This window comes from Palaemon carinicauda, chromosome 27 (assembly GCF_036898095.1).
Source record: "Palaemon carinicauda isolate YSFRI2023 chromosome 27, ASM3689809v2, whole genome shotgun sequence".
In the NCBI taxonomy this organism is placed as follows: Eukaryota; Metazoa; Arthropoda; class Malacostraca; order Decapoda; family Palaemonidae; genus Palaemon; species Palaemon carinicauda.
Window position 1 is genome coordinate 90,658,619 of NC_090751.1, and position 21,583 is coordinate 90,680,201.

General features: G+C 43.4%; 1 protein-coding gene across 1 annotated transcript in view; it reads left to right on the forward strand.

Annotated features, from left to right (window-relative positions):
* Positions 1–3,314, forward strand: part of LOC137620795 (ATP-dependent RNA helicase DHX30-like) — a 175,152-nt gene extending 171,838 nt beyond the window's left edge. Inside the window, exon 17 of the mRNA XM_068351234.1 lies at positions 3,006–3,314. Coding sequence (XP_068207335.1) covers positions 3,006–3,222 — 217 coding nt within the window. The 3' untranslated portion in view covers positions 3,223–3,314. The remainder of the gene's footprint in view (positions 1–3,005) is intronic.
* The last annotated feature ends 18,269 nt before the right edge of the window (positions 3,315–21,583 follow it).

Sequence of the window (21,583 nt, forward strand, 5' to 3'; positions counted from 1 at the left end):
GGTTGGAAAACCTAGAGCGAGTTCTGCAACTCTTCCTGACGGACCAACGCAGGAGGGCCAAGGATTGGCAGAAGTTGCTAGGTCACCTATAGTGTCATTAGAGAAGTTAGTACCTCAGGGGAGACTCAAACTCCGGGCGGTTCAATGGAACCTGAAGGAACACTGGACCAAGGAAGAAATCCCCTCAAGGTGGTTCCGGTTTCACCAGAAGCGAAGGTAGTCCTACAGTGGTGGAACGACAGAACGAACACCGAGAAGGGGATGCCCTTCGCACCCGACCTTCCGGAGATGCTGTTGTTCACGGACGCATCGAAGGAAGGTTGGGACGGGGGCTCACCTACTCGACGAGTCGACAAAAGGAAAATGGTCCCGCGAGGAAGCAACGCGACACATAAACATTCTAGAGATGATGGCCGTGTTGAGGGCGAGTCAAGAATTCGTTCACCTCCTCCGGGGAAACACCGTGGCGTTAATGTGCAACAACGCCACGGTAGTAGCCTACGTAAAGAAGCAAGGGGGTCTAAAGTCGAAGGAGCTATGCGCTCTATCGATGGAACTACTGGAATAGGCTGCAAAGGAAGGGATCGAAATCACAGCAAGGTTCATCCCAGGAAAGAAGAACGTACCGGCAGACGGCCTCAGCAGAGTAGGCCAGGTGATAGGGTCAGAATAGACTCAACACCCGGGAGTAGCTTGAGCAGTCATCCTGAAGTGGGGCTCTCCGGTAGTAGACCTTTTCGCCACATGTCCGAACGCCCAGCTCCCCGTGTTCTGTTCTCCAGTCCCAGATCCGTCAGCGGCGTTCAAGGACGCCTTCCAACACCCTTGGGACGACCTCGATGTGTACGCCTTCCCTCCCTTCGGGATGATCAGGCAAGTCCTCAACAGAGTGAGAACAACGGCCAATCTATAAATGACTTTGGTTGCGCCTTGGTGGCCGGAGAGGGAGTGGTTCGCAGACCTAAAAGAACTAGCTCTTCTTCCTACTTGGCCGCTTCCAGACAGGCCAGACCACCTCCGTCAGCCCCGCTTCCAAAAATTTCACGAAAACCCTCGATCCCTCCGCTTACACGCGTGGAGGTTATCGAGCGGCTCCTGGAGAAGGATGGATACTCATCGAGGACTGCAGCGAGGATGTCAGGTTACCTAAGGCATTCCTCAATCGCAATTTATCAGGCAAAATGGGCAGTCTTCTCAAAGTGTTGCACTTCCCGGGATATCAAACCCTTGAGGGCTTCGATTCATGACATAGCGGACTTCCTGGTGTACCTCAGAGACGAGGTGGGCACTTCCATTCTAGCCATAAAAGGGGTACGTGCAGCATTAGGTCAGGTCTTCCTCCTAAAAGGCATTGACTTAAGAGCCTCCCAACACATCTCGATGCTCATCAGGAGTTTTGAGCAGTCATGTCCCCCCCAGAAGGTGAGGGTACCGCCGTGGGACATAGCTAGAGTACTCAAAGGCGTGTCAGAACCGCCCTTCGAGCCCCTCAAGGACATCCTGGATAAGGAACTCGCCCTCAAAACAGTCTTCCTCTTGGCCCTGGCTTCGGCAAAGAGAGTTAGTGAGTTACACGGACTATCGTACGAGGTCTCACACTCAAAGGGGTGGCGTGAGGCTTCGTTTAAGTTCGTCCCTAGTTTTGTGGCCAAAACACAGAACCCGGCTTGTTGGGATCCTCGGTTTGAGGATTTTTCGGTGCAAGGGATCCCTCGGTCTGACAACCCAAAGGAATTTTTCTTATGCCCAGTTAGAGCAGTAAGGAAATACCTGGAAAGGACATCCAAGCTCCGCCCTGAGATCAAGAGTTTATTCGTCTCGACAGGACGTGTGAAGAAACCAGTCTCCATGAATTCAATCTCCTTCTGGCTACGCCAAGTGATCAAGAGGGCTTACGACGTCTCGGGAACCCCTCTCTCAGGCAAACCAAGGCCTCCTGATATTAGGGGTCTTAGCACCTTAGCATTTGAAAAGAACATGGCTGTGGGCCAAATCCTGAATGCGGGCACCTGGTCCAGACAGTCCACGTTCATGGAGCACTACCTGAAGGACTGTTCAAGGAAATCCTTGGTCCGGTCATTTCGGCCTTTCAAAAGATCTAAGGTCATGGCCCCGGGGAAGCCATGGGCGGTAAGCCCAAGAGACACGCGTTCATCCCTTACCTTTCCTCCTATCATCCTTCCCCTGGCCCTTGATTCCCTGCGTGGAAGTGACTCAAAAGACCTTTGCTACCATGGGATACGTCTCGGAAGTGTTTTGTACAGGGGTAAGCCACTTTAGACACTAAGATAGTTTTTTTGGGTAGTTTCCCCTATTTTCGTACGGTTTTCTAGTAGCGGTCGTCGGAACCTAGTCTCCTATCTAGGTTCCTTTCCCCCCCCCTCGTGCTTCCAGCCTTCGGTCCCTTGTCCCTGCAGGACACTCACACCTCCTAAAGTTTAAGTCTCCTAAGAAAGTAGTTCTAGGTAAGTACTCCGTGTTGGAACAAATCACAAATTTTCAAGTAATTTGTATTTTTCCTAACATACTTACCTAGAACTACTTTCGGGTTATGGCCCACCCATCCTTCCCCGAGGGCCCTGCAGGGCTGAGGAGAACCTTTCCGACGAAACTTACTGATGAGCACAACCTAAGCTAGCACGCTATCCGATCCCGGGTCGCCTCAGGGCGTGTATCACTCCGCCTGAGGTTGCCCCCATAGAAAACAGGAATAGGGTAAACTACACAAAATTCTGGTCAGTTGGGAAGAGTTACCAGTAACTCCTAAGAAAGTAGTTCTAGGTAAGTATGTTAGGAAAAATACAAATTACTTGAAAATTTGTGATATTTATACCATGCTGTAATAAAAGTGAGCAAGATTAATTTAGAGGAAGTGATGAAAAAACAAGATAATTGGTTGAAACCAATTACACATTTCATATGATCCTCAGCAATATCAACAAATTATAATTAGTTTTTACTCTGAAATTGAAGATATGTATAGTAATCTCTCTTGACTTTTTCAGAACTGGTAATTTCCTCATTGAACTTCGTAATGCTCTGAGTCAACTCATTGAAATTATTATTGAGACTCGGGGCTTGGATGAATCATCTTCAAATTTTGAAGCTTCTTGTGATAACCTTGTTCAGTATGTTAGTAGTTTGGTAGAATCCTGTGATTTCAAAGAAAAGAGATATAGAAGAAGAGGTATATTACATGATGATGATGATGATGATTATTAGCAATAAACGAATTTGTATTTGTAAATACGTTATTGTACCTTGAATGTAAATATATTTGTTAATTTCATGTTAATATATCTTGTTTCATAAAATTTTTCTATCTTAATACCCTGTATTGAATACCAAACTGGAATGTTATTAGACTGTCTTAGGAAAAGAAACCTTTGCAAAATTTAAGAAACGTAAATTTACTCCTAATATCATGAACCCAAACCTTCAAAGAGAATGACACTGCCTTTTGAACAGAGGACGAAATGACATTCTAGACTCCAATAGTCCGTTATGGGTACTATACAATGTCAATAGTTTGTTCAAATATACTGAACATCTTACTAAATAAGGACCACTATTTTTTGTTGTAATACCTACAACTATTTCTAATAGTTCTAATAAGGGGAAGTGTAAAAAGGGAATTGTAACAAACATTTAAAACAATTTAGCTCTAAATGAATGCAAAAAAACACTATCAACTTAACTCCAAAATCCAACCTTGAAAGATAGTGCTCACAGCTCATTATACATTAGCTGGTAAATCTATATGTAAAACCAAATTTAAATCTTGACACATAGACCTGATTACTAGCAGCCTATACAGTACTGACAAGGTTAAATATATCATTTATAATACATGAAAGTAGATGTTTACCAAATTAAGCATTGATCTACACCCTATAAAGGCTGAGATTGGAAATTCCTTGTCACATACTTCCCAGAGAGGCATCTTCCAGCCCAAACACCAAAGACCATTTGTCCCCCCCCTTCAAGAGGGAATATGGTACAAGATGACTAAAAGGCAATTATTACATCTCACAGCACATGGGTTTGTTAAAAAAAGCCACCGACTGAACCCAGTGACAAACCTGCTTAGACAACCTCTACCTCACTTAAGATCATCTCTATCTACAACATTACTGAAATAGTGGAATAACTGTGCCTTAGAATCTGTCCCACCATTGAGTCAAATACCTATTCTTTATAACTAGACCCACAAAGGCTGATACATCCTTCCCAGATACCATGACCACCTCTATCTGGGACAGGGAGGATGACATGGTACACCTTTAGTTTTGTATGTTGTGTGGTGATGATATATCTTAAGACACTGTTAAGGTCTGTCATACCACCACTCATTTGTGGACTTTATAATATCAAATGATATCAAATATCTAAAATGAATTACCTGGACCTAACCTACTTTGGGTAACTGGTAACTACAGGGAATTGGTGAATAGATTAACATTTTATCTGAAGTTAAAGTTTTCACACTAATCTATGATATCTTTTAATATAACAAATAGCAAAAAGCATCAAAAGAATGCCATTAAGTTCTTTGTTAAAATAATCTGCAAGGTCAATGTTGATGGGTAACAACGCAGGAAACGGACTGTAATTCGTGACAATATTGGCAACGATCCATCTATTAGGGTAAAAGGCTTATGCACTAAACAGGAACTTGATTTAAAATAATTTCTAATAATCTATTTCAAAAGTTTTACTACACTATCTTCTCGGAAAATGATGCGTATGTGGCAGAGATATGTTCAAGCAAGTGAGGTACTAAACCCTACATATATCTTATTGGAGAGAAAGATAAAATGGATTAATGGTCAAACTTGTAAGAAAACGGCACCCTTAGCCATTCAAACAAATTACAATTGAAAAAATTTTGTAAATGAAAAAAAAAGCGAACCATTAATTCGAGGGAATCATGTAAGTTGTCATACAATCAACAAAACAATAATAGACATGGGCATTTATTTTTTGAGTAGAGGGATGAAATATTTAGACTAACATTTTGGCATATCACGGATAAGCAGAGGTTTTGAGATACTTTAAAAATGAAAGCAGTGAAATTAAGATGAACTGTTTACTACCAGAACTCTTACTGAATGGTGTCATAGAACCACGAGCAACACTTGAGCATTTAGATTAGGGTTGAAACTGGCAATATGGGAGGACTGATATATTACTATGAATCGAAAACTAAGTGGATTTCTGAGCTACCAAAAAAGTTAATGTTATTAAATTCCAAACTAGTTAGGCTATAATAAAAATAAAGCATCGTGTGGCAGTATTGTCATCATTCCCTCAATAAATAATGGCCCTAGCCTTCTCTGCTCAAAGAAAGCCTTTTAATGTACTAGAGATAACTGCAAAGGGAAGTATTTCAAGAACACTTCCATATTCTTATCCAAAAACATTAAAGATTTTCATTAATTAGTTGTAATGATGGGCTCCTGAGACATTTATATTGTATAAGAAGGTCAAGTAACTGATTAGTCTTACAAAAGTCAAGAGGGATTGAACACTTGGAAAATAAATTTATAATCAAACCAATTTAATAAATCTTTAAACCAAATCACCAATCTTAGTAAAAGTTAACCATTTAAGAACTCTTATCCATAATGAAATGAAGAAATTGAGAGGTATATATTGTATACTTTAGGAACAGTTGTCTCTGAATCCTTTGAAAAAAAAAAACTGGATCTGAACTTACCTTAAAAATATAACGAATTTTCACCATAATATTTTAAGCATGCTAAATCATAACACAGGCGTTTCTTCTTTACAACTGGCACATTAGTTCAGGTTCATGGACAAAAGGCATAGGCTATGTAATGGCACCTTCTGAGGAATAGCGATGTATTTAATTTATGAACTGAACTTTTTATTATGATAACCTATTGTTCTTTACTGAATACAAATAACCCACTATAATATTTAAGCCGATGTCTTGTATAGCCAGACCGTAAGGGTAATAAAAACACAAGTGTTAGACTAAACCTGTGAGGAGCTAGTAGCTAGTATGCATTTACCCAGCTTTAGGAGATGCATCACCAACAACAATAAAAATAAGGTTATGATATGAAACGCTATCTCCCAAATTAAAACTATGTTGCTTAAAAGCGCTCACTTTATCGAAAGGGAGAGGCAAACAAAAAATAGCCTGATCTGAACTATTCTCTGAAACAATGACCTAGTCTTTTTTCATACACTTCCGTACTTTATCATGCACTCTCTTAGCATTAATTTAATACAGTAATTTTTCTATTCAAACATCCTTAGTCTAGATCGCACTGCTGACCCGTGCACGATAACATGTTTATGTCTTACTGTATTCAACACAAAATTATTTTAAAATCAGAAGACGACATACCTAGCCAGATCTGAAGCGAGTCCTATGTCACATCGCTATTGAGGCCAGAAACATATTAAACATGTTTATGGCTTACTGTATTCAACACAAAATTATTTTAAAAGCAGAAGACGACATACCTGGCCAGATCTGAAGCTAGTCCTATGTCACATCACTATTGAGGCCGGAAACATATTAAACATGTTTATGGCTTACTGTATTCAACACAAAATTATTTTAAAACCAGAAGACGACATACCTGGCCAGATCTGAAGCGAGTCCTATGTCAAATAACTATTGAAGCCGGAAACATATTAAAACAAAATCTAAAATTAATACAAATGCAGTCTCACTCAAGATACCATTCTGGATACTCCCAGGAAGGGAGAAGTTTTTAAGTTTTTTTATTTTAATTTTAAGGCTGAAAAGCTCATACTTCGTAGATATTAGCCCTCAAGGAAATACAGCTAGACCTTAAAATTTGTGGGTTTACTATTAATGGGATGGGCCTGGCTTTCGATAAAGTAATACTTATGGATACTTTTAAACAATTATATAACAGCAAATATAGAGCAGGCCTTAACAAAAAACTAAAAATCCATTACAGGATTTCAAAAGGGCTTAAAAGTAAACTTGTTATATATTTTACCTTGCTCTTCCCTGTTGCATAACCAAGTATAGTATGCTGTGCCGTATTGGGTCTCATGTAAATCAATGGTTTAATGTCTTTTCAGTTGAAGTGCATTCATACTTTCATAATATACAGTAATACCTCTTGATATGAAAGTTTCTGTATACAAAAAATTCATGATACAAAAAGATAAATATTTTTTCATCTCTTACGAAAACCCCCTCATGATATAAAACGCGATTTGCCCAGAAGCTGAAAAATAATTTCAAAATTCGCTCTCTGCAAAACTGTAAACTCGCCACCATGGTCCTGCTCTCCCATTGGTTATATCTCTACCTTGATACTAGTTACAGCTGCAAGATCCTGCTATCCTATTTTGTATCAATGAGTAAATTTTGAGTTAAAAAACACATTGAACAGTACTGTACTGTGTGTATGTGCAGTATGAAGGTACGTACAAAGCTACTACGCATATCAAAATATTAGCGACATATTTTTCTTTCATTTCGATAAATAAATAACAAAATGTAACATTTTTTTTCCTATAAATGTCATGATTATTTATCTAAAATTACCGTATTTCCTGTGTCATAAGACGCACCTTTTTTCACAAAAAATGCCCCCCAAAATCACCCTGCATCTTAACACTTAAGAAAAAGTTGTATAAGGGAGTTTGACACCCTTCAAACACCCAACTATTGTCATACAAGCACTCAAACTCACGAGAGATAGAATATAATCCTACAATTATCATCAATATGTAATAAATTCCTTTATTTTTATATTGCACTTACTTCAATGAAGTACAATAGCATTTTTTTTTTTTTAATCAGCTGATGACTTGCTAACCCTCTTCTACAAGAAAACATGCCCACTAATAGTCTCAAAGCAGACAACACTATGACATAGTTGTTTATGAAGTATATATCTATTTTCATATATTTTGTTGATATTTTGTAATGTGTTATTTTTATAATAAAATAAATTTTTGAATATACTTACCCGGTGATTATAATAGCTGCAACTCTGTTGCTCGACAGAAAACTCTAAGGTAAAATTCGCCAGCGATCGCTACACAGGTTGCGGGTGTGCCCAACAGCGCCATCTGTCGTCCAGATACCCAGTACTCAATGTAAACAAAGAACTCAATTTCTCCTCGTCCCACTGCGTCTCTATTGGGGAGGAAGGGAGGGTCCTTTAATTTATAATCACCGGGTAAGTATATTCAAAAATTTATTTTATTATAAAAATACAGTAACATTTTTCAATATTTAACTTAGCCGGTGATTATAATAGCCGATTCACACCCAGGGGGGTGGGTAGAGACCAGCAAAATATGTTTACATTATTATGAGCTAAGAATTTTTATTTCATTTTAGAAGTTATCAAAATAACAAAAACAAAATAAATAGGTACCTGGTAAGGAAGTCGACTTGAACAATTACTCTGCCTTTTTAAGTACGTCTTCCTTACGGAGCCTCGCGATCCTCTTAGGATGCTGATCGACCCCTAGGATCTGAAGTATCAAGGATTGCAACCCATACAACAGGACCTCATCAAAACCCCTAATCTAGGCGCTTCTCAAGAAATGACTTTGACCACCCGCCAAATCAACCAGGATGCGAAAGGCTTCTTAGCCTTCCGGACAACCCAAAAACAACAATAAAAACATTTCAAGAGAAAGATTAAAAAGGTTATGGAATTAGGGAATTGTAGTGGTTGAGCCCTCACCCACTACTGCACTCGCTGCTACGAATGGTCCCAGTGTGTAGCAGTTCTTGTAAAGAGACTGGACATCTTTCAAGTAAAATGACGCGAACACTGACTTGCTTCTCCAATAGGTTGCGTCCATTATACTTTGCAGAGATATATTTTGCTTAAAGGCCACGGAAGTTGTTACAGCTCTAACTTCGTGCGTTTTCACCTTAAGCAAAGTTCGGTCTTCCTCACTCAGATGTGAATGAGCTTCTCGTATTAACAATCTGATAAAGTCTGACCAAGCATTCTTTGACAAAGGCAAGGATGGTTTCTTAACTGAACACCATAAAGCTTCAGATTGGCCTTGTAAAGGTTTAGTACGCTTTAAATAGAACTTAAGAGCTCTAACAGGGCATAAGACTCTTTCTAGTTCATTGCCTACGATCTCCGATGAGCTGGGGATATCGAAAGATTTAGGCCAAGGCCGAGAAGGCAGCTCATTTTTGGCTAGAAAACCAAGTTGTAGCGAACAAGTGGCTTTTTCTGACGAAAATCCTATGTTCTTGCTGAAGGCATGAATCTCACTGACTCTTTTAGCCGAGGCTAAGCATACCAGGAAAAGAGTCTTAAGAGTGAGATCTTTCAGGGAGGCTGATTGTAACGGCTCCAACCTGTCTGATATGAAGAATCTTAGTACCACGTCTAAATTCCATCCAGGGGTAGCCAAACGACGCTCCTTGGTGGTCTCAAAAGACTTAAGGAGGTCTTGCAGATCTTTATGTTTGGAAAGATCTAAGCCTCTATGCCGGAAGACCAATGCCAACATGCTTCTGTAGCCCTTGATAGTGGGAGCTGAAAGGGATCGTCCTTTTCTCAGGTATAAGAGAAAAACAGCTATTTGAGCTACAGAGGTACTGGTCGAGGATACAGAAACTGACTTGCACCAGTCTCGGAAGACTTCCCACTTCGATTGGTAGACTCTAATGGAAGAAGCTCTCCTTGCTCTAGCAATCGCACTGGCTGCTTCCTTCGAAAAGCCTCTAGCTCTCGAGAGTCTTTCGATAGTCTGAAGGCAGTCAGACGAAGAGCGTGGAGGCTTTGGAGTACCTTCTTTACGTGTGGCTGACGTAGAAGGTCTACCCTTAGAGGAAGACTACTGGGAACGTCTTCTAACCATCGAAGTATCTCGGTGAACCATTCTCTCGCGGGCCAGAGGGAAGCAACTAACGTCAACCTTGTCCCTTCGTGAGAGGCGAACTTCTGCAGTACCTTGTTGACAATCTTGAACGGTGGGAATGCGTAGAGATCCAGATGTGACCAATCTAGGAGGAAAGCATCTATATGTATTGCTGCTGGGTCCGGGACTGGAGAGCAATAGATTGGAAGCCTCTTGGTCAGCGAGGTTGCAAAGAGATCTATGGATGGTTTTACCCCAAGTGGCCCAAAGTCTCTTGCACACATCCTTGTGGGGGGTCCATTCGGTTGGAATTACTTGCCCTTTCCGACTGAGACAATCTGCTATGACGTGCAAGTCGCCTTGGATGAACCTCGTTACTAGGGAGATGTCTTGACCTTTCGACCAGATGAGCAGGTCCCTTGTGATCTCGTACAACGTCAGTGAGTGGGTACCTCCTTGTTTGGAGATGTACGCCAAGGCCGTGGTGATGTCCGAGTTAACTTCCACCACTTTGCCTCGAAGGAGAGACTTGAAGCTTTTCAAGGCCAGATGTACTGCCAACAGCTCCTTGCAGTTGATATGCATGCTCCTCTGACTCGAGTTCCACAGTCCTGAGCATTCCCGACCGTCTAGTGTCGCGCCCCAGCCCACGTCCGATGCGTCCGAGAAGAGAACGTGGTTGGGAGTCTGAACAGCCAGGGGAAGACCCTCTCTTAGGTTGATATTGTCCTTCCACCAAGTCAGACAAGACTTTATCTTTTCGGAAACCGAGATCGAGACCGCTTCTAGCGTCTTGTCCTTTTTCCAGTGAAAAGCTAGATGGTATAGAAGAGGACGGAGGTGTAGTCTTCCTAGTGACACAAATTGTTCCACGGATAACAGCGTCCCTACCAGACTCATCCACAGCCTGACTGAGCAGCGTTCCTTCTTCAGCATCTTCTGGATGGATAGCAGGGCTTGATCTATTCTGGGGGCTGATCGTCTTGTTGTTCAGCAACGTCCTCATCAGAGGGTTCCTCATCCGAAAACTGATGAGGAAACGGCAACGGAGTGGGCAACGTCTGGCTCGCTGAGTCCGGTCGCACTGGTGGATGCGTGACGGAGCCGGACGCAATATCATGGAACTGCTGCACAGTCTGTGAACTGTCAACAACCATGGGTGCGCGAGGAAGCACAGCGTCAACCCGAGACCGTCTAGACCGTCTGGGTTGTGCAGTCAACACCCTACCGGGTTGCTGAGGTTGACGCACTGCGTCAAAACAAGTCACCTTTGCTGGTTGTTGAACGTCCTGAACGTCAACAACCACCTCCGAGCGTCGCCTAACGTCAACGTGCGGCTGGCAACCCACACTGGGTCGCATCGGTGGAGGAACCACCTCAACTGGCAGACGCGAGTAGGTTACCTCAGCATCAACAGGGCGCACAACTGACCGGTTGGAAGGTTGTTGGCCAGAAGGTTCGGTAGCAACCTTCTCCGCATTAAAGTCCTCTATCAAGGACGCAAGCTTGGACTGCATGTCTTGCAGCAAAGCCCATTTAGGGTCTACGGGAGCAGGTGTGGCAACAGACGGGGTTAGCGACTGAGGCGGTACCGTTTACCATCCCTGAAAGCCTTGTTATGCGTGACATAATTGTACAGCAAAACTTCAAAGGCTCGAAAACAGCTGTGAAGTTGACCTGAAAACAACTTGGAGCGTCTCCTGGCCAGGCGCCAGGGAGAGTCTACGAGAATTGAGAAGTCTATCTGGGCAGAGGCATGAACTCCCAAGCCGAGAACTTCTCTCGTGTCATATCAGACTCTCGCTGTATAAACCAGTTTAAAAGAAGGGAAAGCAAAGGCTGTATCCCCCAAACTCCTCCTGGTGAAAAACCAGTCGCCTAGCCAACGTAAAGCTCTCTAGCACTAGCTTAAAAACAACGGCTTCGAAGTAGCTAGGCCTAGTGTAAGCTCTGACGTTTAGGCGAACGAGGAGCAGCAGTTACAAAAAGATCCGGACAAAGATCCTTAAAAAAAATCATCATGATTTAATTAAAGTCCATAGGAGGCTAAGCAGCTTTAGGCTCCTCTCCATCTGAAAGAGTCCTCAAGGGAATATCAGTAGGAGGGGGAACAGCAACTTCCTCATCTACAGGAACCTTGTCCGATAAAAGCTGAGTCTCAAGCAAGGGAGAGACCTACCGTGGTGGCAATGCTTTACAAGCCGAGTCCACACTCACTGGTGCATTAGTAGCGGACCAGAACGCAACGTCATGTAACTGCTTGACAGTCTGTGAACTGTCAACAACTGAACTGTCAACCACAACAGGTGCGTGAGGACGCACAGCGTCCACTCGAGACTGCTTTGACTGCCTAGACTGAGCACTCAAAACAACTCTATAATGCGGAGGTTGACGCACAGCGTCAAAACAAGTCAACTCCGATTGTTAGAGAACGTCTTGAACGTCAACAGGAGCCTCAGCAAGTGGCCTAACGTCCAAATGCGGCTGAAAAACCACACGAGACCGCATCGAGTGTGGTTCTAAACAACCTGACTGACGTGACTAAGCTACGCCAACGTCAACAGTAAGCACAAAGGAACGTTAGGTTGGCTGAAAGCCAGGATATCGATGAGATAAACGGCTAGACTCAACGGACTAATCGGCAGAATAGTCTTCCATAAGGGAGGCAAGCATATACTGCATGTCTTGCCATACAACCCATTAAGGATCAACGGAAATGGTTGTGGTAAGAGACGAGGGTAACGTCAGTGACCGCAACACTTTGCCTACAAAAAAAGACTCTCGGAGTCTGTGTTACGCTTTTGTTAGGCGGCGAGCAGTTATCTGATGACTGCATAGGGTCAGAGCTGTCCTAATGGTTGTAACCAGGACGCTGGACCTGTCCTGAAAGGACTGACTTTCGCTTAAGGGCTTCGAAACCTTGTGACAGGTTTCTTATGCGAAAAGCCTTCGGATGACGAGGAGAAACAACGTCTCTCTCGTCTTATGGTAGGGGAGATCTTGGTAAGATACACCCGATACCATAGAGGGAAAACGTCTGTTCGTTGGTCAAGGCCTCTCGAACCCATAAGTCGTTTGACATTACTTCTCCCCTGGGCTCGGGAGCATGTAAGAGGTCCCGGACTAGGTGAACGACAGGCACGAACAGACGAACCCTCGGACGCAACACTGTAACACTTTGCGCATATCACTATCACTTCGATTTTCTGTTTTGCACTTATTTCACTGAAATTTTTACTGATTTCTACCTGAAACACGCAATTCTACCCTTCATTAAAAGGTAGTAATTGCGAAAACAGTCGTATAATGCAAGCTCATTAATACCAGCAAAAAACAGAAAACATATTTAAAGATAAAAAAATCAGTGGCTGGGAAAGAGACTAAACACTAGTTCATATAACTACGTTTTCAATCTCTCACCGCACATAGCCTGGGGACGAGAATAAAAAACTAAAACGTTTTATCCTTCCTCCCCGAACAGCGACTAGGGACGAGAGTAACACGAGAACAACGTTACCCGCTTGAACGGAACGTTTTCTCTCCTCTCTCTCCCTCCGTCTCTATCTCTCTCTCTCTTTCTCTCTTGATTTCGCACCTAAGAGAAGAGCCCAATTATATTACGTCAAAAAAACATGTTATTTGACTAAAGGAAAAAACTGAAAGGTTTTTCAAATAAAAAGTTCCTTTAAAATAGAATTTAAAACATTTAAGCTAGGAAAGAATGAACAAAATGTCAGAATCGATTTACTCTTACTGCAAAGTGAAACCGTGATACACTCTCTCTCTATCGTAACGATAGAGCGCATGTTGAACGTCCTGAACGTCAACACCTGCGTAGCATAAATAAACTAAACGTTAGTTCATCTTTGAAAACAGTACAAAGACTATCAAAGAAATTCTTTCATAAAATATTACATTTAAAAAGTTTTAAATCCTTAGCTCTTTAAAAGCTAATTACGATATAAAGGGCTCAACGTTGATTAACTTCGGTTACCAAGTTAGGACCGCCTACTCTCAGGAAAGGTCTATATAAACAAAACATTAAAATTATTTTTATATGTTTATAATAAATGGAAAGTTAATCGAAGAGGCCTAATAAAGGCGGAGAGATATAAAATATATAGAGGAAAATCTATAACGTGATATAATTACTAAAAGCCTAAACACACTTCCGCTAAGGGAAGGGTCGGCCATTTAAAAGTGAAAGAAAGTCCATACTCTCTTTGTCACCATAATTAAATCTATACAAAACGAGTTCAAGATTTAAGATGAAGATAAAACACCTGCATAGCGAAAGCTCAAAACTCGAATAGTGTACTTCACCAATTAGTTGTGAAAACAAATCCAGTTTAGCAACAGCGAAAAAGCACGTCTTGTCGGGAGCACGACAGAGAGAAAATTGAGTTCTTTGTTTACATTGAGTACTGGGTATCTGGACGACAGATGGCGCTGTTGGGCACACCCGCAACCTGTGTAGCGATCGCTGGCGAATTTTACCTTAGAGTTTTCTGTCGAGCAACAGAGTTGCAGCTATTATAATCACCGGCTAAGTTAAATATTGAAAAAAAGCAATATATTGAATATGACTTTGTTGCCCGAGTTATGAAATAATACAAACAGACAGTTTGTGAATACGACCTTGGAAAACAATTTTGTTTGTTGAGTGCAGTATTATCAAGTTAGCAAAAAAGTAACTAGACCTAAAATCACATAAACAGTAAAAAAAATTATTCCACCTAAAAGAATGTCTAGATTTCTTTAATCAATAATGACATTTTGTGTGAAAATTTATAGGCTGTACGAGGAATTTTGGAATCAGTGCTAGAATTGTTATTTTCCTTAGTAAAATAAATTTTTGAATATACTTACCCGATGATCATGTAGCTGCAACTCTGTTGCCCGACAGAAAAAACCTAAGGTCGGGATACGCCAGCGATCGCTATACAGGTGGGGGTGTACAACAACAGCGCCATCTGTCGAGTAGGTACTCAGGTACTTCTTGTCAACAAGAACCAATTTTCTCCTCGGTCCACTGGGTCTCTTTGGGGAGGAAGGGAGGGTCCTTAAATTCATGATCATCGGGTAAGTATATTCAAAAATTTATTTTACTAAGGAAAATAACATTTTTCAATATTAATCTTACCCGATGATCATGTAGCTGATTCACACCCAGGGGGGTGGGTGGAGACCAGCATACATGTTAACATTAAAAGCTAAGTATCCCGTATTTCATTTTAGCAGTTATTCAAAATAACAAACATAAAATAAATAAGTACCTGGTAAGGAAGTCGACTTGAACCATTACTCTGCCTTTTTAAGTACGTCTTCCTTACTGAGCCTAGCGATCCTCTTAGGATGCTAAGCGACTCCTAGGTGCTGAAGTATGAAGGGCTGCAACCCATACTAAAGGACCTCATCACAACCTCTAATCTAGGCGCTTCTCAAGAAAGAATTTGACCACCCGCCAAATCAACCAGGATGCGAAAGGCTTCTTAGCCTTCCGTACAACCCAAAAACAACAATAAAAAGCATTTCAAGAGAAAGATTAAAAAAGGTTATGGGATTATGGGAATGTAGTGGTTGAGCCCTCACCTACTACTGCACTCGCTGCTACGAATGGTCCCAGGGTGTAGCAGTTCTCGTAAAGAGACTGGACATCTTTAAGGTAAAATGATGCGAACACTGACTTGCTTCTCCAATAGGTTGCATCCATTACACTCTGCAGAGAACGGTTCTGTTTGAAGGCCACTGAAGTAGCGACAGCTCTAACTTCATGTGTGTCCTTACCTTCAGCAAAGCATGGTCTTCCTCCTTCAGATGAGAATGGGCCTCTCTAATCAAAAGCCTGATGTAATAAGAAACTGCGTTCTTAGACATCGGTAAAGCAGGTTTCTTAATAGAACACCATAAAGCTTCTGATTGTCCTCGTAATGGCTTTGTACGTCTTAAATAGTACTTAAGAGCTCTTACTGGGCATAGTACTCTCTCTTGTTTGTTTCCAACCAAGTTGGACAGGCTTGGGATCTCGAACGACTTGGGCCAAGGACGAGAAGGAAGCTCGTTTTTAGCTAAAAAAACCAAGCTGTAAGGAACATGTAGCCGTTTCAGATGTAAAACCTATGTTCCTGCTGAAGGCGTGAATCTCACTGACTCTTTTAGCTGTTGCTAAGCAAACGAGGAAAAGAGTCTTCAAAGTGAGATCTTTAAAAGAGGCTGATTGAAGCGGTTCGAACCTTGCTGACATCAGGAACCTTAAAACCACGTCTAGGTTCCAACCTGGTGTGGCTAACCGACGCTCCTTTGAGGTCTCAAAAGACTAAAGGAGGTCCTGTAGATCTTTGTTGGTGGAAAGATCTAAGCCTCTGTGGCGGAAGACTGCTGCCAACATGCTTCTGTAACCTATGATCGTAGGAGCTGATAGGGATCTTACATTCCTTAGATGTAAAAGGAAGTCAGCTATCTGCGTTACAGAGGTACTGGTTGAGGAAACTGAATTCGCCTTGCACCAGCTTCGGAAGACTTCCCATTTTGACTGGTAGACCTTGAGAGTGGATGTCCTCCTTGCTCTGGCAATCGCTCTGGCTGCCTCCTTCGAAAAGCCTCTAGCTCTTGAGAGTCTTTCGATAGTCTGAAGGCAGTCAGACGAAGAGCGTGGAGGCTTGGGTGTACCTTCTTTACGTGCGGCTGACGCAGAAGGTCCACTCTTAGAGGAAGAGTCCTGGGAACGTCCACTAGCCATTGCAGTACCTCGGTGAACCATTCTCTCGCGGGCCAGAGGGGAGCAACCAACGTCAACCGTCCCCCTTCGTGAGAGGCGAACTTCTGCAGTACCTTGTTGACAATCTTGAACGGAGGGAACGCATACAGGTCTAGATGGGACCAATCCAGAAGAAAGGCATCTACGTGAACTGCTGCTGGGTCCGGAATCGGTGAGCAATAATTTGGGAGCCTTTTGGTCATCGAGGTAGCGAACAGATCTATGGTGGGCTGACCCCACAGGGCCCATAGTCTGCTGCAAACATTCTTGTGAAGGGTCCACTCTGTGGGGATGACCTGACCCTTCCGGCTGAGGCGGTCTGCCATGACATTCATGTCGCCTTGAATGAACCTCGTTACCAGCGATATCTTTCGATCTCTTGACCAGGTGAGGAGGTCCCTTGCGATCTCGAACAACTTCCTCGAATGAGTCCCTCCTTGCTTGGAGATGTACGCCAAGGCTGTAGTGTTGTCGGAGTTCACCTCCACCACCTTGCCTAGAAGGAGGGACTTGAAGTTTCTCAAGGCCAGATGAACTGCCAATAGCTCCTTGCAGTTGATGTGAAGTGTTCTTTGATCCGGATTCCACGTGCCCGAGCATTCCCGTCCGTCCAGTGTCGCACCCCAGCCCGTGTCCGATGCGTCCGAGAAGAGAAGGTGGTCGGGGGTCTGAACAGCCAATGGTAGACCTTCCTTGAGAAGAATGCTGTTCTTCCACCACGTCAGCGCAGACTTCATCTCTTCGGATATAGGAACTGAGACCGCTTCTAGCGTCATGTCCTTTCTCCAGTGAGCAGCTAGATGATACTGAAGGGGGCGGAGGTGGAGTCTCCCTAATGCGATGAACTGGGCCAGCGATGAAAGCGTCCCTGTTAGACTCATCCACTGCCTGACTGAACATCGGTTCCTTCTCAGCATGCTCTGGATGCATTCTTGGGCTTGACTGATTCTGGGGGCCGACGGAAAAGCCCGAAAAGCTCGACTCTGAATCTCCATACCTAGATAGACAATAGTTTGGGATGGGACGAGTTGGGACTTCTCTATACTGACCAGGAGACCCAATTCCTTGGTCAGATCCATAGTCCATTTGAGATTCTCCAGACAGCAACGACTTGACGGAGCTCTTAAAAGCCAGTCGTCCAAATAGAGGGAGGCTCTGATGTCTGCCAAATGCAGGAATTTGACAATATTCCTCATCAGTTTGGTAAACACTAGAGGTGCTGTGCTTAGGCCAAAGCACAGGGCTTGGAACTGGTAAACGACCTTTCCAAAGACGAACCTTAGGAAAGGTTGGGAGTCTGGATGGACGGGGACGTGAAAGTACGCGTCTTTTAGGTCCAACGAGACCATCCAGTCTTCCTTCCTGACCGATGCTAGCACCGACTTCGTCGTCTCCATGGTGAACGTCTGCTTGGTGACAAAAGCATTGAGAGCACTGACGTCCAGCACCGGTCTCCACCCTCTTGTCTTCTTCGCTACTAAGAAGAGACGGTTGTAGAAGCCCGGGGATTGATGGTCCCGGACTATGACTACCGCTCCCTTTTGTAGCAAGAGAGACACCTCTTGCTGTAAAGCTAGCCTCTTGTCCTCCTCTTTGTAGTTGGGAGAGAGGTTGATGGGAGTAATTGCTAGAGGGGGATTGCGCAAGAATGGAATCCTGTACCCCTCTCTTAGCAACTTTACAGACTGAGCGTCTGCACCTCTGTTCTCCCAAGCCTGCCAGTAGTTCTTGAGCCTGGCTCCCACTGTTGTCTGGAGAGGTAGGCAGTCAGATTCTGCCTTTTGAGGACTTGGAACCCTTCTTCTTTTTGCCACGTTGACTGTCGGCACGGGTACCTCCTCTGCTGGAGGTTCTGCCACGAAAGGGCGGGATGAACCTAGACGCTGGTGTGTCCATCCTAGGTCTAGGCACTGAAGGTAAAGCTGTGACTTTACGTGCGGAAGACGCCACCAGGTCATGGGTATCCTTCTGGATCAACGAGGCAGCAATCCCCTTGATCAGCTCTTCCGGAAAGAGACACTTGGAAAGCGGAGCAAACATCAACTCCGACTTCTGGCATGGTGTGATCCCCGCAGACAAGAAGGAGCAAAGGTGATCTCGCTTCTTAAGCACTCCGGACACGTACGAAGCCGCAAGCTCGCCAGACCCATCCCGAATGGCTTTGTCCATGCATGACATGATAAGCATGGCAGAGTCCTTATCCGAAGGGGAGGTCTTTCTGCTTAACGCTCCCAAACACCAGTCCAGGAAGTTGAAGATCTCAAAAGCACGAAAAACTCCCTTCAACAGATGGTCCATGTCCGAAAAGGTCCAGCAAATCTTGGAGCGTCTCATAGCCAGCCTGCGGGGAGAGTCAACCAGACTTGAGAAGTCGCCCTGGGCAGAGGCAGGAACTCCCAAGCCGGGTTCTTCTCCCGTGGCATACCAGACGCTAGATTTGGAAGCAAGCTTGGTAGCTGGAAAGATGAAGGCTGTCTTCCCAAGTTGCTTCTTGGACTGCAACCACTCTCCCAGTACCCTCAAAGCTCTCTTGGATGAGCGCGCGAGTACGAGTTTCGTAAAGGCAGGAGCTGCTGACTGCATGCCTAAAGCGAACTCAGAGGGAGGTGAGCGCGGGGTTGCAGACACAAACTGGTCCGGATACAACTCCCTAAACAGGGCAAGGACTTTCCTAAAGTCTAAGGAGGGAGGCGTAGACTTGGGTTCTTCTATGTCGGAGTGCGGATCGTCCAAATGCGCAGCTTCGTCGTCATCAGATACTCCTTCATCCGAATGCTGAGGAGGAAGCGGCAAAGGTGGAGAAGAAAGCTGAACGGCTGAATCCGGCAGCACGGGTGCATGCGTAGCTGCACTGGATCCAACATCATGCCGCTGCTGGTCAGTCTGAGAGCTGACAACAACAAAAGCGGAGTGCTGGTGCGTGGGAGGGACTGCCGTGGGTTGCGGAGACTGCCGCATTGCGTCAAAACACGGCAGCTTGACAGCACCTTCGCACTGCTGATGCGGTAGCTCACGCATGTCAACGGAGGGTGCCGCATGTCGGCTAACGTCAACATGCGTCTGGCAGGGTCGACTGCGCATCGGTGGTGGAGCTCTCACAGGCGGAGTGTGGGAGCAGGCAGCCGCAGTATCTGCTGAGCGCACAACCGTGGCAGGTTGTAGGTTAACAGGTGCAGTGTCAACCTTCTCAGCACGATACTCCTGCATGAAGGAAGCAAGCTGAGACTGCATAGTCTGCAGCATAGACCACTTAGGGTCTACCGTGGTTGGTGCGGCAACAGACGGAGTGATTGCCTGCTGCGGAACCACTCTACCTCTCTTGGGAGGTGTGCAGTCTTCGGAAGACTGCGGCGAGTCCGAACTGACCCAGTGGCTACACCTGGGCCGTTGGACTCGCTCGGAAGGGACCTTGCGCTTGAGAGGTCGTGAGACCTTGGTCCAACGTTTCTTCCTAGAAACTTCTTCCACAGACGAGGAATGAATGGGCTCACTCGTCTGTTTGTGGATGGGACGATCTCTGCAAGATACGTCCGCAACCACTGAGGGTACAGTGAACCCTCGTTTATCGCGGTAGATAGGTTCCAGACGCGGCCGCGATAGGTGAAAATCCGCGAAGTAGTAACACCATATTTACCTATTTATTTAACATGTATATTCAGACTTTTAAAACCTTCCCTTGTACGTAGTACTGTTAACAAACTACCCTTTAATGTACAGAACACTTAATGCATGTAATACAGTACCCTAAACTAAAACAGGCACAAATATTAAAGGCGACTTTATATCATGCGTTTCCTAAACACGCCAAAAAGCACGATAGAAAATGGCAACCAATGTTTTGTTTACGTTTATCTCTGATCCTAATGAAGAAACAAACGCATTTACACATCTGTTTATAGGTTAGTTTTTGCATCAATTATATTGATTATTCAGTACAGTATGTTGATTTGGTTATTACTAATGTTTTACTTAATTTTCTTAGGACTTCCAAATGAAATTTTTTTCTTTATGACGCCGCCTGATACGACGGCGTCATAAAGTACGCTCAGTAAACAAACTAAGGAATTTAACCCGCATGATGAAAGTGATAAATAATGATATTACAGTAAAAGCTTTTATAAAATATGTTATTACAAATATTATTTACCGTATCTATATAAAATCATACATACGTAGCAAAGCAGGAAAACAATCTACGAGAGAGAGAGAGAGAGAGAGAGAGAGAGAGAGAGAGAGAGAGAGAGAGAGAGAGAGAGAGAGAGAGAGAGAGTTGTTTTACATACGTAAATGTAAATTTTAAACAAAACAAAAATAGCCCCATTTTATATAAAATAGATTACAAATATTTTACTTTATCATATTACAGTAGTCTGTATAATACTGTAAAGTTCAGTACAGTATGTTGTTGTTAAAGTCGTGGCGATGAAATTCTCACGAAACAAAAACACGCCATTTGATTACAACAGCTGATTCATTCTCTCTCTCTCTCTCTCTCTCTCTCTCTCTCTCTCTCTCTCTCTCTCTCTCTCTCTTCGTGTTATACAATACTTACATTTAGATGAAGAAACTAAAATTAGTTTTCTTAGTGTCAATTAAATACGAAATGAAATAATTAGGCCGAGTCTACATCCATTTCAATCATAGCCAAAATAGGGCATCCGATTTCATCAGCAAACCACTATTTTTTTGGGAAATATCATTTTATTCTAGAAAATTGCCACTCTTTAAATAGTTAATTGCACATTAAGAAAGCGTGTACTTTTGTTTTTAAATTTCGGGTGTGTTTTAAAAATCGAGTATTGTTGACTTTTTTTTTTTTTACTTTTGGCTGTGATTAGATCAGCTGTCATCTAGCTGCCGCTCTTGAGTGTGTACGAATACACTAACAAAGTATCATTTATACCATTTCTTAACTTATTCAAACCGTCTACAGTATACAGTTGATATTACATAAGCACCAAT